Source organism: Canis aureus, chromosome 4 (genome assembly GCF_053574225.1).
Source record: "Canis aureus isolate CA01 chromosome 4, VMU_Caureus_v.1.0, whole genome shotgun sequence".
Lineage (NCBI taxonomy): Eukaryota > Metazoa > Chordata > Mammalia > Carnivora > Canidae > Canis > Canis aureus.
The window spans coordinates 25,461,720-25,486,898 of record NC_135614.1 but is presented as its reverse complement, the minus strand read 5'-3'; the positions used below and the strand labels follow the sequence as shown (position 1 = coordinate 25,486,898).

General features: G+C 37.1%; 1 protein-coding gene across 4 annotated transcripts in view; it reads left to right on the top strand.

Moving 5' to 3' along the window:
• Window positions 1-1,093: 1,093 nt before the first annotated feature.
• Window positions 1,094-25,179, top strand: part of P4HA1 (prolyl 4-hydroxylase subunit alpha 1) — a 77,233-nt gene continuing 53,147 nt past the window's right edge. The window contains exons 1-6 of one of the 4 annotated variants that reach the window (XM_077894943.1): window positions 1,096-1,272; window positions 14,635-14,717; window positions 16,210-16,317; window positions 17,392-17,488; window positions 18,839-18,990; window positions 21,148-21,285. In XM_077894943.1, the coding sequence (XP_077751069.1) occupies window positions 16,242-16,317; window positions 17,392-17,488; window positions 18,839-18,990; window positions 21,148-21,285 (463 nt within the window). In that variant the 5' untranslated portion in view covers window positions 1,096-1,272; window positions 14,635-14,717; window positions 16,210-16,241. Of the gene's footprint in view, window positions 1,273-14,634; window positions 14,718-16,209; window positions 16,318-17,391; window positions 17,489-18,838; window positions 18,991-21,147; window positions 21,286-25,179 lie in introns of all 4 variants that reach the window. The other 3 variants (XM_077894945.1, XM_077894944.1, XM_077894941.1) reach the window with 3 other exon arrangements.

Here is a 25,179-nt window from a genome sequence, read left to right as displayed (position 1 = left end):
ACTTCAGAAACAATTTTAAAAAAATATTTTGTTTATTCATTCATGAGAGACACAGAGACAGAGGCAGAGGGAGAAGCTGCGGGGAGCCCGACGTGGGACTCTATCAGGGGTTCGGGGTTCACGACCTGAGCCAAAGGAAGACGCTCAACCGCTCAGCCACCCAGGCGCCCCCAGAAACAACAATTTTTAATGAATCACGAGTCTTAGAGAAGTCATTTTTCCCTTTTACTGACAAGGGTAAAAGCATCTCCTTCACTGTCTCCTTTCTGATAGCAAGGCTTTGTTCTTTGAGGAATACAACGGCAAAGGCAAACGTTAGACCAAGACCAAAAACAACGCTGGGCGTCTTACATGGTCTAGGGATACCATCTAATATTTACCAAGTCCCTTCTGCGTGCTAGGCATGTACTAAGTGCTTCACATACATTTTCGCATTTAATTCTCCCAGCATTCCTATGAGGTACCTACCATCAAGGTACCTACCATCATTCCCATTTTACAGATGAGAAAACCAAGATAAAGAGAGGTTAATGCCCTGCGTTTTACAGGGCTGAGCCGGAAACTACATTAAAAAAAAAATCTATCTCTGGAGCGCAATTACCTACTGATACAATATAAAGGTGGACAGTAGAGGTGAAAAAGGGAGGTTAGTAAAGGAAATAGCCTCAGGGGTAAGATAGCTGAGGTACCAAGAGAGGATGCACTGTATTATTTTTCACCCGAGGCTTCTTTTCTGCGTCATTTTCTACGCTCCCCTGTTCCTCTTTCCATATCTTAGTGATCTCACTGCAGGTGGTTGGAGGCCCAGGCCTGGGGCTGAGGTTGAAATTAACGCGTTCAAACAACCTGCGGAAAACCAGCGAAGCAAACCAGAGGTAGCGAAGGAGACCGCGGCGTGGCGAGGACCCTGCGCACGCGCAGCACATGCCAGGCCCGCCTGCCCCCGCTCCCCCCGCCCCTCCCCGCTCCGCCCGAGATTCCCCGGCTGGTGGGGAGGCCGGGTGTGGGCCGCGGGCGCCGAGCAGAGGGAGGCGCGGGCTGGGCGCCTGCGCAGTGGCCGGGGCGCTGGTGTGATCGAGCTCACGTAGCGAGGGCTGCAGTCGCCTCCTCCCCAGCGGCGCCGTCGCAGCCTAGAGGTTATAAAAGGGCTAACTGGCTCCCTCTGCTGCCCAGTCGCGCCGCCAGCGGGCTGAGGGAAGGGCGCAGGTATCCGGCCCGAGAGCAGGCTACAGCGGACTGAAGAGCGCGCCGCCCCCCCGTGCCCACTCCCAGGTGAGACGCTCCCCGGGACGCTGGAGTCTGCGCCTCGGGCCTTAGCACGCCGTGGCCCTTCTCGGACAGCTGTGGCGGCCCGGTCCCTGCTCGCTCCGATGGGATGGCTTGAGGGCGGAGGGTTCTCCAGTTCACCCTCACAGCGGCTACTGCATTTTTTTTTTTTCCTGGAGACCTGGCCCCGCGCCCCCTGGCCGCCCCACAGGCCCTTCTGCCGGTCGCCGCGCTCCCCTTCTCCCGCCTCCTTGCCTGGTCGGCGCCCCCGGCCGTTGAGGCAGCGGCAGCCTCCGTCCCCGCCCTGGGGACCAGGACTTTCTTGAATATTCCTCGCTTCCCGGGGAGGGCTCTCAGCCTGTGGAGTTTTTCCGAGCTGCTCTCCTACCTGGTCCTCTCCTACCAGAGCTGGGGCGGGGGCGGGGGCGGGGGCGGGGGGCACGCGAGGGCGGGGCGTGGGTTTTCGGCCTCCGCCGCCTCAGATGGTTAGCATGTGGCGGAGCGGAGAGCGGGCTTTACAGCCCGGGGTCGGGAGCTGAAGCCCTCGAGGCGTTGCGCCCTCATCGGAAAGTCGTCCGGTCTGAGGAGCGGACGGACCCGTAGCGGGAGAAGTTGGGGCTTGGCTCATCTGTTGCGCGCAGCGGCGCTGCTGGGGCTGCGAGACGCAGCCCGGGGCGCCGAGTTTCGGGCTGCTGCGTGGAGGAAGGCGGCTGTCAGATCGCCCGGGCGTCGGGGAAGCTCCTCTTCCTTCCTTCTTCCACGACTTTTTTTTTTTTTTTTTTTTTTAAAGGCACACGAGCTTCACCACCCCTTCTCTTTCAGCAGAGAGTTTGCTGCTTTTAAAGTCCCCATCAGTAAAAACGAGTTCCGTGGTTGTGTGAGAACTTCGAGTTGCATCGCACAAATGCCGCCCCCCCAACCCCCGCCATCGCGCCCCAGACGTATGTTTACTTAAGGGGAAGGAAGGATGATACTCCTTCTCCCATTTGTAGGAGACTGTTTCTCTCCTGAATACTCGAATGTGTGAAAGTTCAGTTTTTTTTTTTTTTTAAGACAACTCACAGGCGTTCCGGAGAGGGAATTCTCTCCTGGAATTCTGTGCACTGTTTGCTTTAAGAAAGGGATGGAGAAGCGAGCCGTCCTTTTAGGAATTGATCAGAGAGGCCACCGAGGGTTGCCAATTTCAACTTAACTGTTTATGGTTTCTCAGAGAGCCGCGGCTCTTGGACTTTCCCTTGGAAAGCGCTCGGAAGGGATGAAACAGCCACTACGTGAGTGGGGGAGGGGAAAAGACGTGGCAGCAGTGTTCTTTCATCAGGTTTGCTCCTTAAAAAAAAAAAAAAAAAAAAGTTTCTGGCAAGAGACGTATTTCCCCTTTTAGGTTTAGATGTGCGAATAGCCTTATGAATGAGGCTAGTCTTTTTCTAAAATAATCAGATGGAATAGTAGGAACACTAGAATTTAATTTATAAGACATTTTGAAGGGATTTTTCTGATCGAGTTTCTAGAGAGAAGATGGATACCTTAAGCAGGAAATATTCAAGAAGCTGAAAGTGAACAATCTTTAATATGTGTTGCCTTCATTTGAAATTTAAATAGACCTTGCATGTGTTTTTTTTTTTTTTTTTTTTCTTTAGCTAACTTTTGGGTTCTAGCCTGTGAATAGAATTTCGGAATCTTAAGTAGGAATCTCAAATTTTTACCTCTTTCTTTCTGTAGGAAGCATAGGCTTTATCACTTACCTTTAAGCGCCAGGTCAGTTTTGATTTTGAAACATTATGCCTCAAGTCCTGCCAGTATTTTAAAAAGCTGATGGTAGATGCTTCTTACAGATTTAACTTAGACTAACTAGGAAAAGGACTACTTTGTCTCTTTTTAGATGAGATAATGCTGTTTCCTTTGACATCTTAAAGTGAATTTTATTTCGAAGTACTTAAAGTAATAACTTTGGTAAGCAGATAATTACATTGGCCATTTTGTTGCCTTGGTAACTAAGGTAGTAAAACTGTTAAAAGAAATACATACACCTTTTAATTACTGTAGAAAAATTTAGACAGTGTGAAAGACTATTGAAGAAAGAAAGCTTTATACCACTTAGGTGGTCCAGGTTGTTGCCCGTGAATCTTGGCTTTCTGATAGTGAGATGCTAACCTTTTCTAATATTGCAGAGTGGGTTGTACACTGACTGACAAGCAGCATCTTTCATAAGGCGATGAAGTTCAAACTCCTGCTTTTATTCCAGGGATGTAGCAAGAGTTATTCCAGGGCCTCAGTGGTAAAGCTGTGAACCTTCCATTTCTGTGGAAGGAATGCCTTATTTACTTAGCAATTAATTATCAACTGGGATATAATTACTGCTTTTATATTTGAGAAGTGTACCCTGAGATACATAGTAGCAGTTCTCAACTTATTTTGAGGTCATGAAATCCACTGAAAATCTGATAGGAGGTGTGTGGGTCCTGAGTCAGGAAATGGAAGTACATGTGCATGGAGTGTTATGTACCATTTACAGATACTCCCCTCCCTCAACCTTACACATCTGTTAACTATTATAAGGATAAAAAATAAAAGATATATAAAGTTAATCTTTAAATACATCTAGGTATCTTGAAGCAGTATTTCTTGAATATTTCTGAAAACGGAACTGAGCTATAAGTCTTAACTGGATTTGAATATATAGATGACAGTAATAAGCTATTGCTGAAAGGGTTTCAGCAAACGTTAATAGGTTGGTGGGAGAATTGTTGAATTGCTGAATTGTCTAGGCAATCATATGTGGTATTGCTCCCCCTGGCTTCCCCTCTCCCTCATATGTTGTAATAGGTCTTTGGTTTTCCTCTGAAAGTAGAAAATGCTTGGATGTAAATAAAAATAAATTGCATTGGCCCTTGGCATGAAACTGTTTGCTCTTCATACAGTGAGAACTTGAATCTTACAATTAAATCATAATGGTGTGTTTGTGCTTACAATTATATGAATATGTAAGACACAGGCCAAATAAAATGTGTATGTATTTATGAAACTAGTTAAAGCTTCATTCATGTTTCTACCCAATGAAATTTATTTGTATAATATGAAGCTATCTTCTCATTGGTTTTCCTCTGGCCAAATTTTGTGCCTTAATAAAAACTAGAAATTCAAAAGACTTCATTAAGGTACGCCAGCACTTTTTGAACTTGATATAATGAGAAATATTCCTTTTCCTATGTTTCTTTGGATGATCAGTGTGACTATTAGTATATTTGGTAGGACATTGGCAAAAATACAGTATAGTAGTCCTGCTTATTACATAGTGTCATCTGTGAATGCATACTATCTTGGACTTCTTCCTCTTCCTGTTTAATATTTCGTATAAGTATGTCCATGTTTTGGTGGTTTACAAAATTTTCATTTAAATAGTAATATTATAATATGTTAAATTAATATACTCAGCCTTTCTTTCTTCTTGGGCATTTGAGCTGTTTCTTCATAATAAGTAGTGCAAACAGAAGGCTGTAATTTGGTGGTTTATTTTATCCACCTGTATAGCTACAGTAAACTTTAACCAGTTTTCTGTTTTGTTTTTTTCTGAAAAGAAACACATAACCATAAACCACGTATCAGTAATTTTTTCTTTTCTCTGAAATAATTTTCTGAGGGCATTGGACTGGGCTGTAAAAAGATTTTTTTTTGGTTAGAAGATAGATAGATTTATTTATTTATTTATTTATTTAATTTATTTATTTATGATAGAGAGAGAGAGAGGCAGAGACACAGGAGGAGGGAGAAGCAGGCTCCATGCTGGGAGCCCGACACGGGACTCGATCCCGGGACTCCAGGATTGCACCCTGGGCCAAAGGCAGGTGCTAAACTGCTGAGCCACCCAGGGATCCCCTAAAAAGATTTTTTAATCTACCTGATAATAACTGATTTTATATATATATATATATAAAATCTTAAGATTTTATTTTAATTAATTAATTCATTCATTCATGAGAGAGACAGAGAGAAAGAGGAAGAGAGACATAGGCAGATGGAGAAGCAGGCTCCCTGTGGGGAGCCTGATGGAAACTCCATCCCAGGACCCTAGGATCATGACCTGAGCCAAAGGCAGACACTCAACCACTGAGCCACTCAGGTGCCCTTTGTACTTTACATTTTTTAAAGTGTTGTTTCATATATAATTTGTTCCTTAAAATAATTCTTTGAGGTAGTTTTATATCGTCCCCATTTTACAAGTGAAACTGAGAGAGAAGTCAAGTAATTTGTCCAAGCAAAAACTGTGAGCACTAGGACTGGGAACTAGGTTGTCTGTTTTCTGTTCACATTTCATATATTTTTTTTCATTTCATATTTTTAAATTCTGCTGCAACCATGAATTCATCACTCCTTATTCTAGTATATGTGACTTTATTTCATATGTCTTTTCTTGAACTTGACAACTTTAGATCTGGCATTAGAAAAAAAGAGGGAATTGAAAGCTAGAATGAGAACAGGAAGACTAGGGTTAAGAAAAATAGAATTTGCCCCCAAATTTATATAAATTCCTAGGTAGGGAGCTGCTCAGTGTCCCATTAGGGGATACGAGGTGTCTAAATAAAGCTTTTGTTTTGCCTATGAATATCCAGCTCTTCTAGACTATCCTTGCTCTATTGAGTTGTCTTTATACCTTTGCCAAAACCAAACAAACCATTTTCTGTGTCTGGATTGTCTATTTTGTTCCACTGATCTACATGTTTCATTGAAAATTCTGCTTTTGGAATATTTTGCTATCACCTCATATTCCTTATTTAAGCTTAGAAACTCTAAAATGTAAAAATCTAGATTTTGCTCTTCATTTATATCTTCAGGGTGGTGAAAACAAAGTTGTCTTATCAGGACTTTCTATGTAAATAAAAAAATAGATGAAATTTGTTTTGGAGCAAAAGGGATTGATGGTGGTATTATGTCAGCAAGTAGAGCTGGGGAGTTAAACATTTGGATTTTGCTCACTCTGTCCCTGATTTGAATTTGTCTCTTCACTTCAGTGCTACTTTGACTTTGTTTTTTTAGCTCACTTGTTTACTTACAGAAATAGACATGTTCTATTAAATGTTTACTAAAGAAAATGCACAAGTTGAGTGACGATCATTGTGATCCCACCTCTCAGTTAACATTTTTTTGAGTTCTTTTAGTTACTGTGTAAAGTTTTAAAGTGTATGTATGATACAAAATCTTTGAATTTAGAAATTGAACTTTAAAACTTCTCCACATATATATTTACCACTCTCCAAATTAGAAAACAAACCTAGTTTAAAGAGTTTGTATCTCTAATGCTGCTTTTTATATTACTGCTAGTTTTTATTTTTTATTTTTTTAGAGAATTTATTTATTCGTGAGACACACACACACACACACACACACACACACACAGAGGCAGAGGGAGACACAGGTAGAGGGAGAAGCAGGCTCCATTCAGGGAGCCCAACGTGGGACTTGATCCCAGGTCTGCAGGATTACACCCTGGGCTGCAGGCGGCGGTAAAGCACTGCCGCACCGGGGCTGCCCTCTATTACTGCTAGTTTTTAAATCCCCTAACCAATATTTATTGACACTAGTGTTACTAAGTACACATAGTTTCATTAATATAACCAGTCAAAAAGATACTAATATACATTCAAGAAGATACTGCAAGGTCTTTCTTAAAGCGAGAAATATATAGATTATGTTAATATTTGGAAATACTTATAAGCAACAAATAAGGCATATATAATTTAATGGTTCTTTCCCCTTTTCTCTTCCACTGCCTCTGTCCACTTACTTCTACTCAAATTCTTAAATAAGAAAGTCTGCATCTATCTGCTAGTAGACTAGGCTACTTGTTCTTTTTCACCGTCTTAGCCCAGGATTGAGGTTTCCTGAGCTTCCCACCATGCTCTCAGCCTTTTCTTTTTCTGTGTCTCTTGAGACAGCCTTGGCAACAAATCCATCTATTCTTAAGTTCTTGCCCCACATCTAAAAGTAACATTTTTTAAAAGATTTTATTTATTTATTAGACACACACACACACACACACACACACACACACAGAAGCAGGCTCCATGCAGGAAGCCTGACGTGGTACTTGATCCCGGGTCTCCAGGATCATGCCCTGGGATGAAGGCGGCGCTAAACCGCTGAGCCACCCAGGCTGCCCTAAAAGTAACACTTCTTAAGTGTCTTCTATGTGCCAAGTATCCTCCTAGGCACTTTCCTCTAAATTATTGGTGTTTTTTTTTTTTAATTTCTTGGTGGTAGTCAAATTTGACCTCATATTTTGATACCATTTTTGCTTATTTGGCTTCTTGTTAAGGGGATCACCAAAAAAAGAAAAAAAGGACATTATTGATGACTCTTACTATTGTGGGGGGCTTTTAATATCATTTATGGCAAATTTTTTATATTCTGTATCGTGGGCATAAGAATCCTGACCTTTTCCCTTCACATTGGGAAATGTATGCATTTCTAACTGAAGTGTTTGAAATAGTTGAGAGGTATATTATACAGTTTAAAATATATAATTGAATAGTCAGTGAGGAATAGCACCATTTTAATAATATTCATTTATTTCTAAAACTTTCTCCTTCAGTCTATATTTGTTTGTAAAATGTTTCTGGTTTAGGGGAATTTGACTTTTCCAGTTGAAACAGAAACTTTAAACATTTAAATTCAATATTTTTAACTGACAAAATTTTTTATTTTACTTTTTTTTACACTTTTCCTGATTATTCCATGAAAAGTGGAAACTAGAACTGTTTAAAAAACATACGCAAATCTATGACATCAATAGCTGGGGATTTTCTTTTTTGCTATACTATTTTCACAACCACAGTGTGCTTGCTAGGCAATATAACAGAAGCAAGCAAGGGGCAGAATACTGGTAAAGAAAGACAAGGCAAATTTAAGTTCAATTTTGAATCTAAATTCCAAGTTAAATCTTTTAAAAAATGGATTAAAATAATATTTATTCTAAACTCTCTATTTTATATAGAAATGGAACTTACTGGATTTCTAACAAGCCAAAAAAGACCTTATTACTTATTTTGCCTATAAAAATATTAATTGCTGGGTTAATAAGACAATTAATTAGAACTGTGGGTTAAACAGAAACCCCAGTCATACTACCACATGGTGGAATTTATGTACACATTGTGGGGATAGGGAGTTATCTTAACAGTTGAGGTCAGGAATGCCATTAGGCTTCAAGAATATGTGGAAAACATCAGAATGTTTTATTCTCTCTCTTATCTGTCTTCCTCTCTGTATACCTGCTTCACTCTTTATTCTTTCCAGGTAAAATTCATTTACTTTTTGGCCCGTATATCAAAACTTGGTCCATTGCTGCTTCTGAGCTTTATACAATTCAGGCATTCAAAGAGTGCCTGCCTTTTTTTTTTTTTTCCCCCCTCTCAATTTTATTTTCAAAATTTCCAGGAAGGAACTTTGGCAACTTGATGAGGGAGAAGTATCATGCTGTGTAACATGAGTGATGAAACTGTGGGGATGAATTAAAGGTAGACTGGTGCTGTAAAAAAGGCAGAAGGAGGGCAGTTTCCAGAAGAGAGTAGTGGTGGTAGAACACCATACAGGCAAAAATAGGTGTGTGCTTTTGAAATGACATTATATTCAAGTTCCTTCCGATAAGAAAAATTGAATTTTGCAAGAATCTCCAAAAGACAGATCGTGTAGGACTTTTTCAACTCGATCAGATAAGGCTAATATCTTGATTTAGTGCTTCTTTCCAAGCAAATTTCAAAGTGCTGGCAGAGTTATACCAATAACTGGGTTCACTGCTTGAGGAAAGACAGCTGTGGGAAAGAGGCTAGCATGATTTGTGAGTTTTTATAGAAAAGTTGGTCATAACTATTAAAACACTTGACTGTCAGATCATATGTACTGGAGTTGTAGCTCCCTCTCTTTGGGAGCTTAAGTATGACTGGAATTCATGGTGTTAAGTTAAAACAAATGGCAGTTTGCCAGAGGGATTATAGGGAAGAACAGAAATATAACTAGTTCTATTAGTAAGTACTCTTAGTTGTCTTAGAAAAATCCATCCTACTTATATGGAAGAGACACGCAAAGTCTTGATATATACCACGTTGTAATAGCCTGAATTAGAAGCTTGAATTTGTGCTGGTCTTTTGCATTCACTATAAAAATTGTCAAAAAATTTAAAGTCTAACACATGTCAGGGCAACCAGCATTTGACTGTGGAATTTGTATGAGGTTAAATAAACTTTGGAGCCCTCTAAAAGATTTGGAACAATGTGGAAGGCATGGAGAGACTGCTAGAAGGAGACCTGTGGAAAATTTTTAGTGTCAGTGAAAGTTTAGATTAGAATATCAAGCATTCTTTAGTCGGCCTTATTAATTTTTAATGATTTGTTTGGGAAAGACCAACTTTTTAAAATGTTGCAATTTTTTTCTTGGAAGAAAAATGTTAGACCAAAAGGCTAATAGAATTATTTGCCAGATACCCTGTTCCTAGTAATTCATTAAATAACTTGTACATACAATTCAATGAATCCTGATAACTCAAAGTTGTAAATATTTACAATGTAGTAAAACTGTTTTAAAATCTGTTCCCAGGTTTGATTGACCTGTGAGTGTGTGGGATTGGACTTTCCTGGGAGAAGGACTGTAGGAAAGTTTTAGATAAATATTATACTTTGCTATTTATTTTTATCTGGGCTTACCTGAGAATATGTTTTCCAGAAAGATTTTTCCATATACTTTTTTCTTATAGTTTCTAAAAAATAATGTTCATGTATATTAAACAGGTATAAAGTACATGTATGTTATAAAAGTTAGGTAATAAGCACTCATGAACCTACTCATGATCTAATCAAGAACTAAAATATCATCAGTATATCTGTAATATTTCAGCACTAAATTTTATACTAGTGTAAATTTATGTTTATATCTTTGACTCTTCCTTGGCTTTCTTTTTTTTTTTTCTTCCCTCTCCCCGTTTTTTTGAGTCCAGTCTTTTCAGGGAGCTGAGATTTGCCTTCTTTGCATCCTCTTTAACCCATTTAAATTCTATTTCAAGCTTGTCTGAGGATTTAGAACAGGAGATATTTGTATCTTACTATTTAAAAAAATTTTTTTTAATTTTTAAGTAATCTCTACGCTCATTGTGGAGCTCAAACTCACAACCCTGAGATCAAAAGTCTCATGTTCTCCCAACTGAGCCAGCCAGGCGCCCCTGTATCTTACTATTTTTTATAAAACTTCAATGTTTTTTAGGATGCTTGACTCTTAGATGCTCATAATGATTTGCTTTGCAAGCTGCTAACTGAATGAAGATGGAAATAAATGGAAGTGAGACATCAGAAGTAAGGAAACCATTGTTTTAAAAACTTGTGGTTAATAAAGATATGATTGCTTACAAACAAGTATTTAATATTAAAAGAGATTAGAGGAGGGGCACCAGAATGGCTCAGATGGTTAAGGATCTGACTCTTGATCTCAGCTCAGGTTTTGATCTTGGCTCAGGTCTTGATCTCATAGTTGTGAGTTCAAGCCCCATTTTGGGCTCTCAGTTTGGGATGGAGCCTACTTCTAAGAAAAAAAGATTAGAGGAACTATTCACCAGAATAATTAGGAATTCAATTATATTTTTCAAAAAATAAGTAAAATCTTACTTTTTTTTTTCAAAGATTTTATTTATTTATTCATGAGAGACACAGAGAGAGGCAGAGACCTAGGTAGAGGGAGAAGCAGGCTCCTCGCAGGAAGCCCAGTGTGGGACTCAATCCCAGGACTCCTGGATCACGCTCTGGGCTGAAGGCAGACGCTTAACTGCTGAGCCACCCAGGCGTCCCTTACTTTTTTTTTTTTTTTTTTTTTAAGATTTTATTTATTTGAGAGAGAGAGGGAGAGAGCGTGTACACACCCAAGCCAGGGAGAGGGGCAGAGGGAGAAGCAGCTTATCACTGAGCAGGGAGTCTGATGTGGGGCTTGATCCTGGGACTCCAGGATAATGATCTGAGCCGAAGGTAGATGCTTCATCGACTGAGCCACCCGAGTACCCCTGAAATTTTACTCTTTTAAAGATAGAAAGCTCTTTTTGCGTGATTTTAAGGGATGTTTGTTTGTATCTGGTGGTTTTCAAAGTGTGATCCCAGACCAGCAGCATCACCATCACCTAAGAATTTGTATAAATTAACTACATACCTCAGACCTGTAGGTGATTCTGATATAGCAGTGAGAACCACTGCTATCTAGGGCTATTTAGGGCTATTTCTTCATTTGATGGTCATAGTAGTTTGGAGTAATGCTGTGTTGTCTGAACTTCATATTGCAAGTGACAAATCCAACTTGATCTAGTTTAAAATTCCTTAAAAAGGGAATTCAGAGGCTCTCTTATTGGGTTGAAAGATTATTGCAGTAGCTCACAGATTCAAAGCATTGGTTTAAAAACTGTGGTTAATAAAGATATGATTGCTTTACTAACAATTGGAAGAGTCAGGGCTATGGATCTTGGAATTGTTTATTTCTGAATGACTTTGTTTATAGATTGGGTTTCTATGTGTCCTTGACAAGTGGGAAAGATCGTCACAGGCAGATACAAATTCATATCCTATGAGCTTAGCAACTCCAGAAGGAGCTGCTTTGTACCATTTCACAAGCCCACTCCTCAAATGTTTTTGGGAGAAAGTGTCAATGACTGGCCTAGCCCGCATCATATGTCTTTCTGTAGGAGGAAGGATAATAATCTGACCATGTAGTTCATGGCTAGATATTTGAGTTGCTTTCATATAAGCTTACTGTCTTTGTAGCAGAGAAATCTGGAGAATATGAAACAGGCACAAATGTGGATTGTATTTGTTAGCTACTTTTTTTATATTAGGGAGTAGTTAACCACTTCATTAAAAACTTAGGATAGGGGATCCCTGGGTGGCTCAGCGGTTTAGGGCCTGCCTTCTGCCCAGGGCGTGGTCCTGGGGTCCCGGGATCGAGTCTCGCGTCGGGCTACCTGCATGGAGTCTGCTTCTCCCTCTGCCTGTGTCTCTGCCTCTCTCTGTCTCTCTCTGAGTCTCTCATGAATAAATGAATAAAATCTTTAAAAAAGAAAGCTTAGGGTGAGGGGCACCTGGGTGGCTCAGTGGTTGAGCTGCTTCTGCCTTTGGCTCAGGTCATGATCCCGGGGTTCTGGGATCGAGTCCTGCATTGAGCTGCCCACAGGGAGCCTGCTTCTCCCTCTGCCTATGTCTCTGCCTCTCTCTCGGTCTCTCATGAATAAATAAATAAAATCTAAAAAAAACAACAAAAAACTTAGAGTGACATACATAATATGGGAGTTGATGTTTTATTATTATTGTAGGTTTATTATTTTGTATAGAGTTAACTTTTTTGTCACTACAAAAGTAAATATACCCTAGGACATCTGGAAAATACAAAGAAATATAAAAAATTACCTAATGTTCTGCTGTCCAGAACATTTTCCCTTAGAAATATGCATTTAAGATTCCTCCATGTCTTTTCATGGCTTGATAGCTCATTTCCTTTTAGCATTGATGATAATTCATTGGATGTACCAGTTTATTTATCCATTTACCTTGAAGGACATTTTTGTTGTTTCCAAGTTTTAGTCATTATGAAGAAATCTATAAATATTCATGTGCACATTTTTGTGTGGACATAAGTTTTCAAGTTTTTTGGGTAAATACAAAGGAGAACAACTGCCAGATTGTATGGTAAAAGTATGTCTGACTTTAAGAAACTGCCAAACCATCTTCCAAGATGGCTTATACCATTTTACCAATGAATGTTTGTTAATTTTTAAATTTTGCGTTTTAATTTAAATTCACAAGTTACAGCATATACTCATTTTAAGTTCCTTGACATATATAGCATCATCATTAGATATTTGTGAATTTGTTAAATTTAATCGTTCATTTGAAGGACAAAAAATGGATCCTTGATAATTGTTCATTTGAAGGACAAAAAAATGGATCCTTGATAACTGAACTTTTAAAATTATTTTTAGTTCTTTTGTGACTTTCTGTATTCTTAATCTACTTTTCTATTAATATCTTAGTGGTTTTCTTACTGATTTATAGGAGCTCTATTTTCTTTAGTTTCCTAGTTTATAGGATTTTTAAAAATTTTGTGTTTTTTTTTTTTTTTTTCTTTTTTGAGGGAGAGAGCATGTGTACTATGTGTGAGTGAGAAGACAGATGAGGGAGAGGGAGAATCTCAAGCAGGCTCCATTCTCTCAGCACAGAGCCTGACACAGGGCTCAATCTCAGGACCCTGAGATTGTGACCTGATCCAAAATCAGGAGTCAAGACACTTAACTGACTGAGCCACCCAGGCATCCCTTTCATAGGGTTTTTTAAAAACACATATAAGCCTAGATTATTCTGTGTATTTGAATTCCATCTGGCTTTTGATAGATTACTTTTTTATCATTTTTAAAGTTTAGAGATTCTTTTCTCTTTTTAGAGATCTAGTAAAGTTTCTTTTTGTTATTTTTTGTTAATAATAACTCTTTGATCTATCTAGAATTTATTTTGCAGCATGATGTAAGGTAAAGGTATATTCTTCATTTGATTAATGCTTTGAAATTTTATGTAAGGCCTATCATTGTTAGAAGCAGTTTTCAAACTTTAGTGATTTCTGTAGGCTAATGAATGGTTCTTGATTCATTGAGAAATTTAAGGACAATGAAAGATGACAAAAAACCTTTAGTGACAAATGTATCTTAGCTATGAAAAAATGATAAGCTCTTACCTGACAAATCTAAACTTTCTTATCTGAGTTAAACATTTAGATAACATTTCTGATTAGCCTTTTGTTAGTAGAGCAAAAGCATTTGTATTTTCTGGAAATAACATTTATTCATGAAGAAAATTATGGCAGAAGTCCGTGTAAACAGTGAGAAGATTCTAGACTTTTCAGACAGCCCAGGATTTTGAAAAAGCCTTGTGCTTTGGCAGGAGCCCAGGAGAGGAAGTGTCTGCATCTGCTGTATTCTAGAAGCCTTCCCAAAGAGTTACTGTAAAGCAGCCAAGAGAGCAGTGCATTTTACTACTGTGTGGTTCTGGAAGTATCTGGAAGCTTGTGGCAAACTTGAGGGAGGAGACTTAGGAGTACTTCCAGAATGTCAGTTTCTGTGGGGATTTATTTTTTATTGAGATTCAAGAAGGGGAAAGGGTTTTGTTTTTTTTGTTTTTGGGGGGATTATTTTTGGCAAAATAGAGAGCTTTCCAATGTGGACTTGAACTTGGTGGTTTAAGTGAAGTCACTTGGAAGGAGTCAGAAGTGCCTGCTCAAAGACAAACAGGGAGACAAGAAGAGTAACAAATGGGAGCCTGTTACTGGGGCAAGAGGTACTGTAATAGTAACTTATTCTTCTGTAAGGTAATAAGGAGTACTTAAAAGTCCATGGATGTGATGGTGAAGGAGCAAGAACAGCGTGCTGTCAGGATATTTGGAAAAAAAAGGTAAAATCTTGCTGATGTTTAGTTGATATTTGCTGCTGCCATGAAGAATCCATTCTAGAAAAGTCAGTGCTACCAGGGACAAAGAAAAAAAGACATGTTTTGCTGCCAAGTTAAAAAAAAAAATCCATAGCTATGTACTAGACTAAGAATGTTTACATAGAACACAGCAGATAGAAAAACCTCAGTACTAGGTCCTTTGAGAGAAATTACTAGCTTAAATCGAAAGGGCTGTTTATTCTTTTTGATTCTGTACAGCTTTTAAAAAATAACAGCTTTATTGAGATATAATTCATGTACCATACAATTCACCCATTTAATGGTCATGATTCAGTGGTATTTAGTACTTTTATAGTGTTCTTCAACCATCACTCACCACAGTCAATTTTAGAACATTTTCATTGCCCAAAAATCTACAACTTTTTAAGTAGGTTCCATGCCCAGTGTGGAGCCCAACACAGGGCTTGAGCTCATGACTCTGAGATCAAGACCTGAGTTGAGATCAAGAGTCAGACCTTTTTTTTTTTTTTTTTTTTTTAAGATTTTATTTATTTACTCATGAGAGACACACACAGAGAGAGACAGAGACACAGAGGGAGAAGCAGGCTTCATGCAGGGAGCCTGATGTGGGACTCGATTCCAGGTCTTCAGGATCATGCCCTGGACTGAAGGCAGTGCTAAATGGCTGAGCCACCCGGGCTGCCCAAGAGTCAGACCCTTAACCAACTGAGCCACTTAGGCACCCTGAGAATGTACGACTTTTAGTTGAACTTATTTTAAAATTGAAAGCCATGTAAGGAAAGGATGGAACAAATTAGGAAACTAAAGGATAGGGATGCCTGGTGGCTCAGCGGTTGGGCACTTGCCTTCAGCTCAGGTCGTGATCCTGGGATCCGGGATTGAATTCTGCATCAGGCTCCCTGTGAGGAGCCTGTTTCTCCCTCTTCCTATCTCTGCCTCTCTCATAAATAAGTAAATAAATCTTTAAAAGAAAAAAAAAAGGAATTTAAAGGATAAATCAGTGGCTCTAAAACCTTTTTTTCCCCTTTAAAACATATTCTAACATATTAGATGGAGAATACATTAGATTGTATTTTGGTAATATTTAAATTACTTTAATGAAGTAATTTTTATGGGACATTCATGGTTTAGATGTAGATAACAGAGAAAACTTATTTTTCAGGATGTATGAATTACTATCTAATCACTCTAATAGTAACTAAGGAGAAAACAGGTTGAATTTTTAAGCATTAATTATCAGGTGATAACAAACATTTATATTTTTTTAACATGAAATATAAAGTTAGTACTCTAGTTATATGGAAAAATAAGATAGTAGCTCTTATTAATTACATTATTAAATCAATTTACAAGAATTAACAGTCTATGGGCAACGTTAGTGTCTGACTTATATTTTGTTCATAGGAAATATCATTTAGGAACTTTACCTATCCTACTTTTTTTTTTTGTTGTAATGACCATATTTCTCTTGTAGGTGTGTGAACCTGAAAAATTAAGTTTTCCAAGATGATGTGGTATATTTTAATTGTAGGGATTCTACTTCCCCAGTCTTTTGCACATCCAGGCTTTTTTACTTCAATTGGTAAGTCTTACTGTTTTTTGGTTTGTATTGTTCTTGCATTTAAATTTTTTTAAAATAAAAATTATAAATTACCTAAATTCTTGGCCCAGGCATAACTTTTGTTTTCTGTGCTCCTATTTTAGCCATTCCAATTCTAATTTTAAGTCTACTTCATTTTGCAAGTCGGACAATATTGGCAAATTCATCAAAAAATTTATTTTTAAATTATAAAACAACACTACTTTTTCTTCTTCCCTACCTCGGCTCTCACCTTTTTTTTGTTCTTGAGACTAATTAGAATTTAGAAAAATTTTTTTTTATTTTTATTTATTTATGATAGTCACACAGAGAGAGAGAGAGAGAGAGAGAGAGAGAGAGAGAGAGGCAGAGGGAGAAGCAGGCTCCATGCACCGGGAGCCGACGTGGGATTCGATCCCGGGTCTCCAGGATTGCGCCCTGGGCCAAAGGCAGGCGCTAAACCGCTGCGCCACCCAGGGATCCCAGAATTTAGAAATTTTTATTCAATAAACTAAAACCACACTAACAAACGGTATACTTCACCAATGAAGTTCAAATCATTCATGTTTAGTTATTTATAAGAGGATAAGAAGTCATTTTATATCCCGAAATTAGATGCCATAAATTTAATACCCGAAATTATGTCATTTTTTCATTTTATACGAAATCTTTGTAAATATTACTATTTAAAATAGCATATTGGTTAAAGAAGAAACAAAGTAAGACTTCCACATGTCCTCTTTTCCCCAGAAATATTTTTCATGTTTGATGTGTATCCTTTTATATTTTACTCTATGCACACTCATCTGCCTTAAATGAGATATTTTCCTTCATGCCGTTAACCAATTTTACCCTTGTATGATCGTAGTGCTTACTAAAATATGGGTATTATATTTATGACATCTAATTTCAGGATATAAAGTGATATAAAAAAGATGTCTTCTCCAACATATCTGTGTTTATTAACAGTTAACTCTTCTCAAAGAATGAAACATTCTTGATCATTTTTAAGTTATTCTAAAATACTTGTGTTGACCAATGTAGATATTTGATATCCTTCCCTTCTCTTCCTTCTAGGTCAGATGACTGATTTGATCCATACTGAGAAAGATCTGGTGACTTCTCTGAAAGACTATATTAAGGCAGAAGAGGACAAATTAGAACAAATAAAAAAGTAAGCAAAGTGTTCTACTTTCTATGATTCTGATCCTACCTGGATGTTTTTGTTCTAGAGCTAAAACAGGTGGAAATAGAAGCCACCTGTCTTAAAGTTGGTTGGAATGGCTAAAATAGGAGCACAGGAAACAAGAGTTATGCCTGGGTCAAGAATTTAGGTAGAGGAATGTGGATTGAGATAAGGATATAAATGGGAATGGGTGTTGACTGACAATTTCTAAAAGTGGTTGCTAACATCTTCCTCTAACCTCCCTAATCAAGTCATCTTTTAGAGCATTTTTCTAATTCTATTTATCTTCACTCCTATGGTTGTATTCTAGAGATTACAGTGGTAAGTATTGTTAATTATTTAATTGATATGGTTTTTCCTTAACTGCTAATTTATTTTTAACTGACTCACATTCAAAGTTAATCCTGACCTGTGAATTCCTGCCTTTTATTTAGTGAGAAACTGAATATTCAGGGAGTTGTTTTTTTTTTTTTAATATTTTATTTATTATTTATTTATTTAAGTCACAGACAGAGAGAGAGAGAGGCAGAGACACAGGCAGAGACAGAAGCAGGCTCCATGCACCAGGAGCCTGATGTGGGATCCTATCCCGGGTCTCCAGGATCGCGCCCTGGGCCAAAGGCAGGCGCCAAACCGCTGCGCCACCCAGGGATCCCTGTTTTTGTTTTATTTTTTTTTTTTTTTAATTTTTTTTTTTTAATTTTTATTTATTTGTGATAGTCACACACAGAGAGAGAGAGAGAATGAGGCAGAGACACAGGCAGAGGGAGAAGCAGGCTCCATGCACCGGGAGCCCAACGTGGGATTCGATCCCGGGTCTCCAGGATCGCGCCCTGGGCCAAAGGCAGGCGCCAAACCGCTGCGCCACCCAGGGATCCCGTCTGTTTTTGTTTTAAAACATAGTCTTAGGTACTGAATGTAAAGTTTTGGTATAAGTTTGATTTAAATTAACCTGTAACTGAATTTTGATTGGGCTAATCTGTACCTTACAATAACTAGTTATCTTTAAGGACCTGTGGGGAGATGAATTTTTAGACTCTTACTTGAGGGATCCAGTCACACCTTTTCTAAGATGGGCTTTATTTACTGTAACCATTTGAGAGAAACAAAACTAAAAGAAAAAGACTTGTTATATTTTGATTCTACTAAGCTAGATTTTACCCATAACAGTCTTGCTTTTTAAAAAACCTATAATTTTATTTTAAAAAGAATTTTTGAATTTAGTTTTCACTCAAAAACCTCTAATTTAGTCTTTTTTATTTTTCTGAGTGTTTTATTAAATTGTGTTCTTCCTTAGTAAGTGTATATGTGCTCCATTTAAATGTCTTATGTGTATAGATGGGCAGAGAAGTTAGATCGACTAACCAGCACAGCAACAAAAGATCCAGAAGGATTTGTTGGGCACCCTGTAAATGCATTCAAATTAATGAAACGTCTGAACACTGAATGGAGTGAGTTGGAGAATCTGGTCCTTAAGGATATGTCAGATGGTAAGTCAGATGGTAAGACTAAGGAGCCAAAAATAGTTAAGACAGTATTGCTGCCATGTGTGGAAACGCCAATACTAATAAATTCATTTCCCAGAACATCAAGTGTTTAGTGTTGTAACTGAATTGTTGCAGGGGTGTGTTTGGTTTGACTGGAGTTAGTCTAGATTCTAAATTCCTTAATTTAAAAAAAGAAAAGGGAAGAAAAACTGGAAACAAAAATAAAACTTTAGTGTAAAAAAGTGATTTGTTGGAGACTAGCACTGTCATTTTTTGCTTTGAAATTTACAAAAGCAAATCAATTACTTGACATATAGCTTCATTTCTGGGGGTAATCCTTTCCATTTTAGGATTACCTTCAAACTTCAAAAATTTATGAGTGAATCTCTCTCTTCTCAATTGTTAATGTATTGGGACTGGTACTATTAGGAAAAGTGTTATCTGTGTTTTAGATAGTATTTTGAATCTTAGATTTGTTTTACTTAGACAATAAATTTAAAAACTAAGACTGCAAACTTTAACAATGAAGGTCTTTCTAATTAAAACAAAATTAGAATAGTGAGGTGTTTTAGATAATTTAGTAACAGATACAGAAAACTAAGCCTGGAGTTTAAGAATTAGAGTGAATATGCTTAGACATAGTAATGGCTCAAATACTTAACTCAGTGACTGAAGGTAGAAATAAAAAATGCAAGAAAGAGGGAAAGAACTGAGCTAGCTATGTAAATGAAAATACTCTTGAGTGTTTATGAGTGTGAGCAGTAAACTATTGCACATAGTACAGAAAGCCTTGAGGAAAATTAAGGCAAGCACTTGTGAAAACTTCTTCATGGTGAGAGGGAAATATCAATGATTATTTGCTCCTATATAGCACCATGAGAACATTTTTAAAGTCTTGTATGTGTGTGTGTGTGCACACACATTTATTAATTTAAAACAATTCTCAAGTAATGATGTTTATGACCTAAATTCTTTTATAAGGTAAGCCATGGGACTTGATGTTTTAATCTGTGGTAATCATCCTTATAATGCTGTAATACATATATTTTTCCTCTTTTTTATTGGAGAGGATTTAAGCAATTCTTGGATTTTATTTTGGGTCATAAAAAATCTGTCAAACTTGTAAAATTCCATGTGGACATTGTGACTAAGAGTTGGTTTTAAAACTAAAAAAAAATGCTTGATATGAGGTTTAGCCCTCTCCTAGCTAGTTGTTCGTTTGTACATTTTCATTAACATAAAAATGCCTGGCCTTTTGCTGATCAAAATCCACAGTTGATTATAAGTAACTGAGAGGGGAGGGAAGTTTAATACCTAACTTTTATTTGCCAGTGATGACACTTACATTAAAATTTTAAACTACTTTTTGTTTTTGTCTTTTTTGGTTCCTTAAGGAGTATTTAGCAACCATTCTCCTTAGGCAGTAATTAGTTTGTTAATTTGGTTTTTGCTATATTTTATATAAAACCTTTTAAAATTAAGATTAGATTTTATGGAGAGCAAATCTTGGTTGATCACTATATTCCATAACTTAATATATCTAAATATATTTTAATAAACAAGCTCACTTGATTATATTAAATATATAATTAATATCTCTCTTTCCCCCTCAAAGAATTCCACCAAACTTTATATATTTACATATTTACATAACGTGTGGTACATGCAGAAGAATATAGAACTTTCTTTAAGTGCATACATTTTACTTACCATCTGTTATTTGAAAGTATAATTGGTTGTCAGTGGATGTCATTTTCAAATCATAAATCCATTCATTTTCAAGCTTAGTGTAATTAAAAACTCAATTATCATATCAGTTATCAATAGGACACTTGGGTTGCTTCCAATTATCATGTTGATCTTTTACCTAATTCAGATATGGTTTATGTGATGACTTCAGATTACTTAAGCAACATTAGAACTTGGGAAGATTGAATAAGTTAGAGGTATTTCAAGTCTCATTCAGTGTATTTAGTTTTTTTCTTGTTGAGTGTGTGGAACTTGCATGGTGTGGTAGAAAATTATAATAAAATCAATTTTGAAAAATCCTTATAAACACTCTATATTGCAAATTGGAAGTCTGTGAGGTTCTAGAGTCTTTTTTTTCTTTTTTTCCTTTTCTTTTCTTTCTTTTTTTCTTTCTTTTTTTCTTATTTCAAGGCTTTATCTCTAACCTAACCATTCAGAGACAGTATTTCCCTAATGATGAAGATCAGGTTGGGGCAGCGAAAGCTCTGTTGCGACTACAGGACACCTACAATTTGGATACAGACACCATCTCAAAGGGTAATCTCCCAGGTAAGAATTCTTCTATTCTATAAAATATTTATCACCTGGTTGTTCTCTTCAATCCATCAGGACAATGTTCATCTAAAAAAAACTTTCGTATTTTAAGATTTTTTATTTTATTTTATTTATTTTTTAATTTGATTTTAGTTTTTTTTTAAATTTTTATTTATTTATGATAGTCACACACAGAGAGAGAGAGAGAGGCAGAGACATAAGCAGAGGGAGAAGCAGACTCCATGCACCGGGAGCCCGACGTGGGATTCGATCATCCCGGGTCTCCAGGATCGCGCCCTGGGCCAAAGGCAGGCGCCAAACCACTGCATCACCCAGGGATCCCCGTATTTTAAGATTTTTAACTTTAGTTTATTTTACGGTCTTTGAGGACAAAACAACTCTCTTTCCTTAGGACTTAATAGCTATGGATAAGTTTATAGCTTGTTACTATGAAAGCTTAATATTATAGGTACTTAATTTTAAGTAGGCATTTTTAGCCTGGAAAGAGAAAATCATTTTTCCTCATGTTTTTCTTTAGAACATCCAATATTTGTATGTAAAGTTATAAAGGAATTGATAATCAAAGTTTATGTGTTCAGTAATTTAAAAACCAAGACATTGGATATACATACATTTTGAAAGTGTTCTGTAATATGGAACATCCTGCTTTATGACTTGTTTTTGGCAAAGTCTTTTATTTAGGTTACAGCTAATTTCATGATAATTTGCTTTAGAAATGCTTTTATTGTACAAAATGTATATAACAAAATTTACCATCTTAATCACTTTTAAATGTGTGATTTAGTGGCCCTACATACATTCTCACACTGTTATGCACCCATCACCAGTATACATCCCTATAGCTCTTTTTGTCTTGTAAAACTAAAAATTGTATGCATTGAACAGTAACTTCCTGTCCCTTACCTTCTTCAGCCCCATCATTCTACTTTGTTTCTATGGTTTTGACTATTCTAAGTACCTCAAATAAGTGGAACCATACAGTATTTGTCGTTTTGTGATGGGTCACTTAGCATTAATATTCTAAAGGGTCATCCACATTGTAACAAATGTCAGAATTTCCTTACTTTTTAAGCCTGAATAATAATGCATTGTGTATGTAAATATATAGCACATTTTGCTTATCCTTTCATCCATCAATAGGACACTTGGGTTGCTTCCATGTGTTAACTCTTGCAAATAGTGCTGCTATGAACATGGTGTGCAAATATCTTTTCAAGACCCCGCTTCCCATTCTTTGGATATATACCCAAGAAGTATAATTGCTGGATCATATGGTAATTCTATTTTAGTTTTTTGAGCCCAAGAAGTGTAATTATTGCTGGATCATATGGTAATTGTATTTTAGTTTTTTGAGGAACTGCCGTATTATTTTCCATAGTAGATACACCATTTTACATTCCCACCAACAGTGCCCAAGGGGTCCAATTTCTCCACCTCTTCTTCAACACTTGTTATTGTCTCCTTTTTTGATAGCACTCATCCTAATGGGTAGGAGGTGGTATCTCATTATAGTTTTGCATTTCCCTGATTATCAGTGATGTTGAGCATCTTTTCATATACTTAGCAGCCTTCTGTATTTCTTTCTTGGAGAAATGTTTATTGAAGTCTTTTGCCCATTTTTAAATTGGTTTTTTTTTTTAGGAGTTGTCTACATATGCTGGATATTAGTCTCTTATGAGATAATACGATTTGCAATTTTTTCCTCCCATTCTGTGGATTTTTTATTCTGTTGATAATGTCTTTTGATGTACAAAATTTTAAAATTTTCATGAGGTCCAGTTTATTTTTTCATTTGTTGCCTATTGCCTCATATACAAGAAATTTTACCTCATCCGGTAGAATGAAGCTTTTCTCTTGTGTTTTCTTCTAAGAGTTTTATTGTGTTACGTCTTATATTTAGGTTCTTTATCCATTTTGTGTTACATCTTATATTTAGGTTCTTTATCCATTTTGAGGTGATTTTTGCATGTGATGTTAGGGTAAGGGTACAACTTCATTTTTTTTATTTTTATTTTTTGCATGTAGATATCCAGTTTTTCCAGCACCATTTGTTGAAAAGACTGTTCTTTTCCCATTGATTGGTCTTGGCACCCTTGTCCAAAAGTATATGACCATATATGTAAGGGTTTATATCTGGGTTCTCTATTCCATTGATCTTTTTTTTTTTTTAACTTCAGCTTTTTTTTTTTTTTAAGATTTTATTTATTTATTCATGAGAGATACAGAGAGAGGGGGAGAGAGGCAGAGACCCAGGCAGAGGGAGAAGCAGGCTTCATGCAGGGAGCCTGACGTGGGACTCAGTCCTGGGACTCCAGGATCATGCCTGGCAGGTGCTAAACTGCTGAGTCACCCAGGGATCCCCCTCCATTGATCTTTATGCCATATTAATACCATACTGTTCTGATGACTGTAGCTTTTGTTTTTTTTTTAAGATTTTATTTATTAGAGCATGCATTCATGGGTTCATGAGCAGGGGAGAAGGGTAGAGGGAGAAGGAGAAGCAGACTCGCTGCTGAGCTGGAAGCCGAGTGGGGGTTTGATACCAGGACCCTGAGAGCATGACCTGAACTGAAGGCAGAGCAAGGCAGACTCTTAACTGGCTGAGCACTCAGGTGCCCCTGATGACTGTAGCTTTGGAGTAAGTTTTGAAATCTAGAAGTTTGAGTTCTCTGGTTTTGTTCTTTTTCAAGATTGTGTTTTGACTATTCTTTTTCAGGATTTTGACTATCCTTTGAGAATACATACAAATTTTAGGATGCATTTTTCTATTTCTGCAAGAAATGTCATTGGGATTTTGATAGAGATTGCATTGATTCTGTAGATTGGTTTGGGTACTATTGCCATCTTAATAGTATTAAGTTTTCCAATCCATGAACATGGGATGTATTTCCATTTATTTATGTTTTCTTTTATTTCAACGATGTCTTGTGGTTTTCATTGTGTAAGTCTTTCACCTCCTTGCTTAAGTTAATTCCTAAGAATTTTATTCTTAGAATTGTTTTAGTAGGGGCACTGGGTGGGTCAGTCAGTTAAAATATCTGCCTTTGGCTCAGGTCATGATCCCAGAGTCCTGGGATGGAGCCCTACATCGGCGTCTCAGCCCAGTGCAGAGTTTGCTTTTCTCTCTGCCCCTCCTTTTCCACTCATACTCTCTCTCTCTCAAAATAAATAAATAAAATCTTTTCTTAAAAAAAGAATTGTTTTAGTTTTCAGATTATTTATTGTTAGTATGTAGAGATGCAACTGAGTTTTGTGTGTTGGCTTTGTCTTTGCTACTTGCTGAATTTTTTATTAGCAAATAAATGTTAACAGTTTGTACATGTAGTCTTCAGGGTTTTCGGCATAGAAGACAATATCTGTAAAGAGAGATCATTTTACTTTTTCTCTTTCAATTTGGTTGCCTAATATCACTTTTTTCTTGTCTCATTGCTCTGGCTAGAGCTTCCATACTGAAGTAGTGAAAGTGGGCATCCTTGTTTTTGTTCTTGATCTTAAAGTCTTTCACCATTGCATATATTTGCTGTAGATTTTTCAACTTACCTAGCTGCTTTTTACTCTTAGTTTGTTGAGTGTCTTTTATTGTGAAAAAGTGTTGAATTTTGTCAAGTATTTTTTCTGCATCAGTTGAGATGATCATGGTTTTTCCCTTCATTCTGTTAATGTGGTGTATATTACATTGATCAGTTTTCATATGTTGAGACATCCTTGCTATCCAGGAATAAATTCCACTTGGTTATGGTGTATAATCTTTTTAATAGCTGCTGAATTCTTTTTGCCAATCCTTTAGGGTTTTTCATCAATATTTATAAGGGATACTTTTCTGTACTTTTCTTGTAGAATCTTTGGATTTGGTGTAAGGGTAATGCTGGCCTCATAGAATGAAATAGG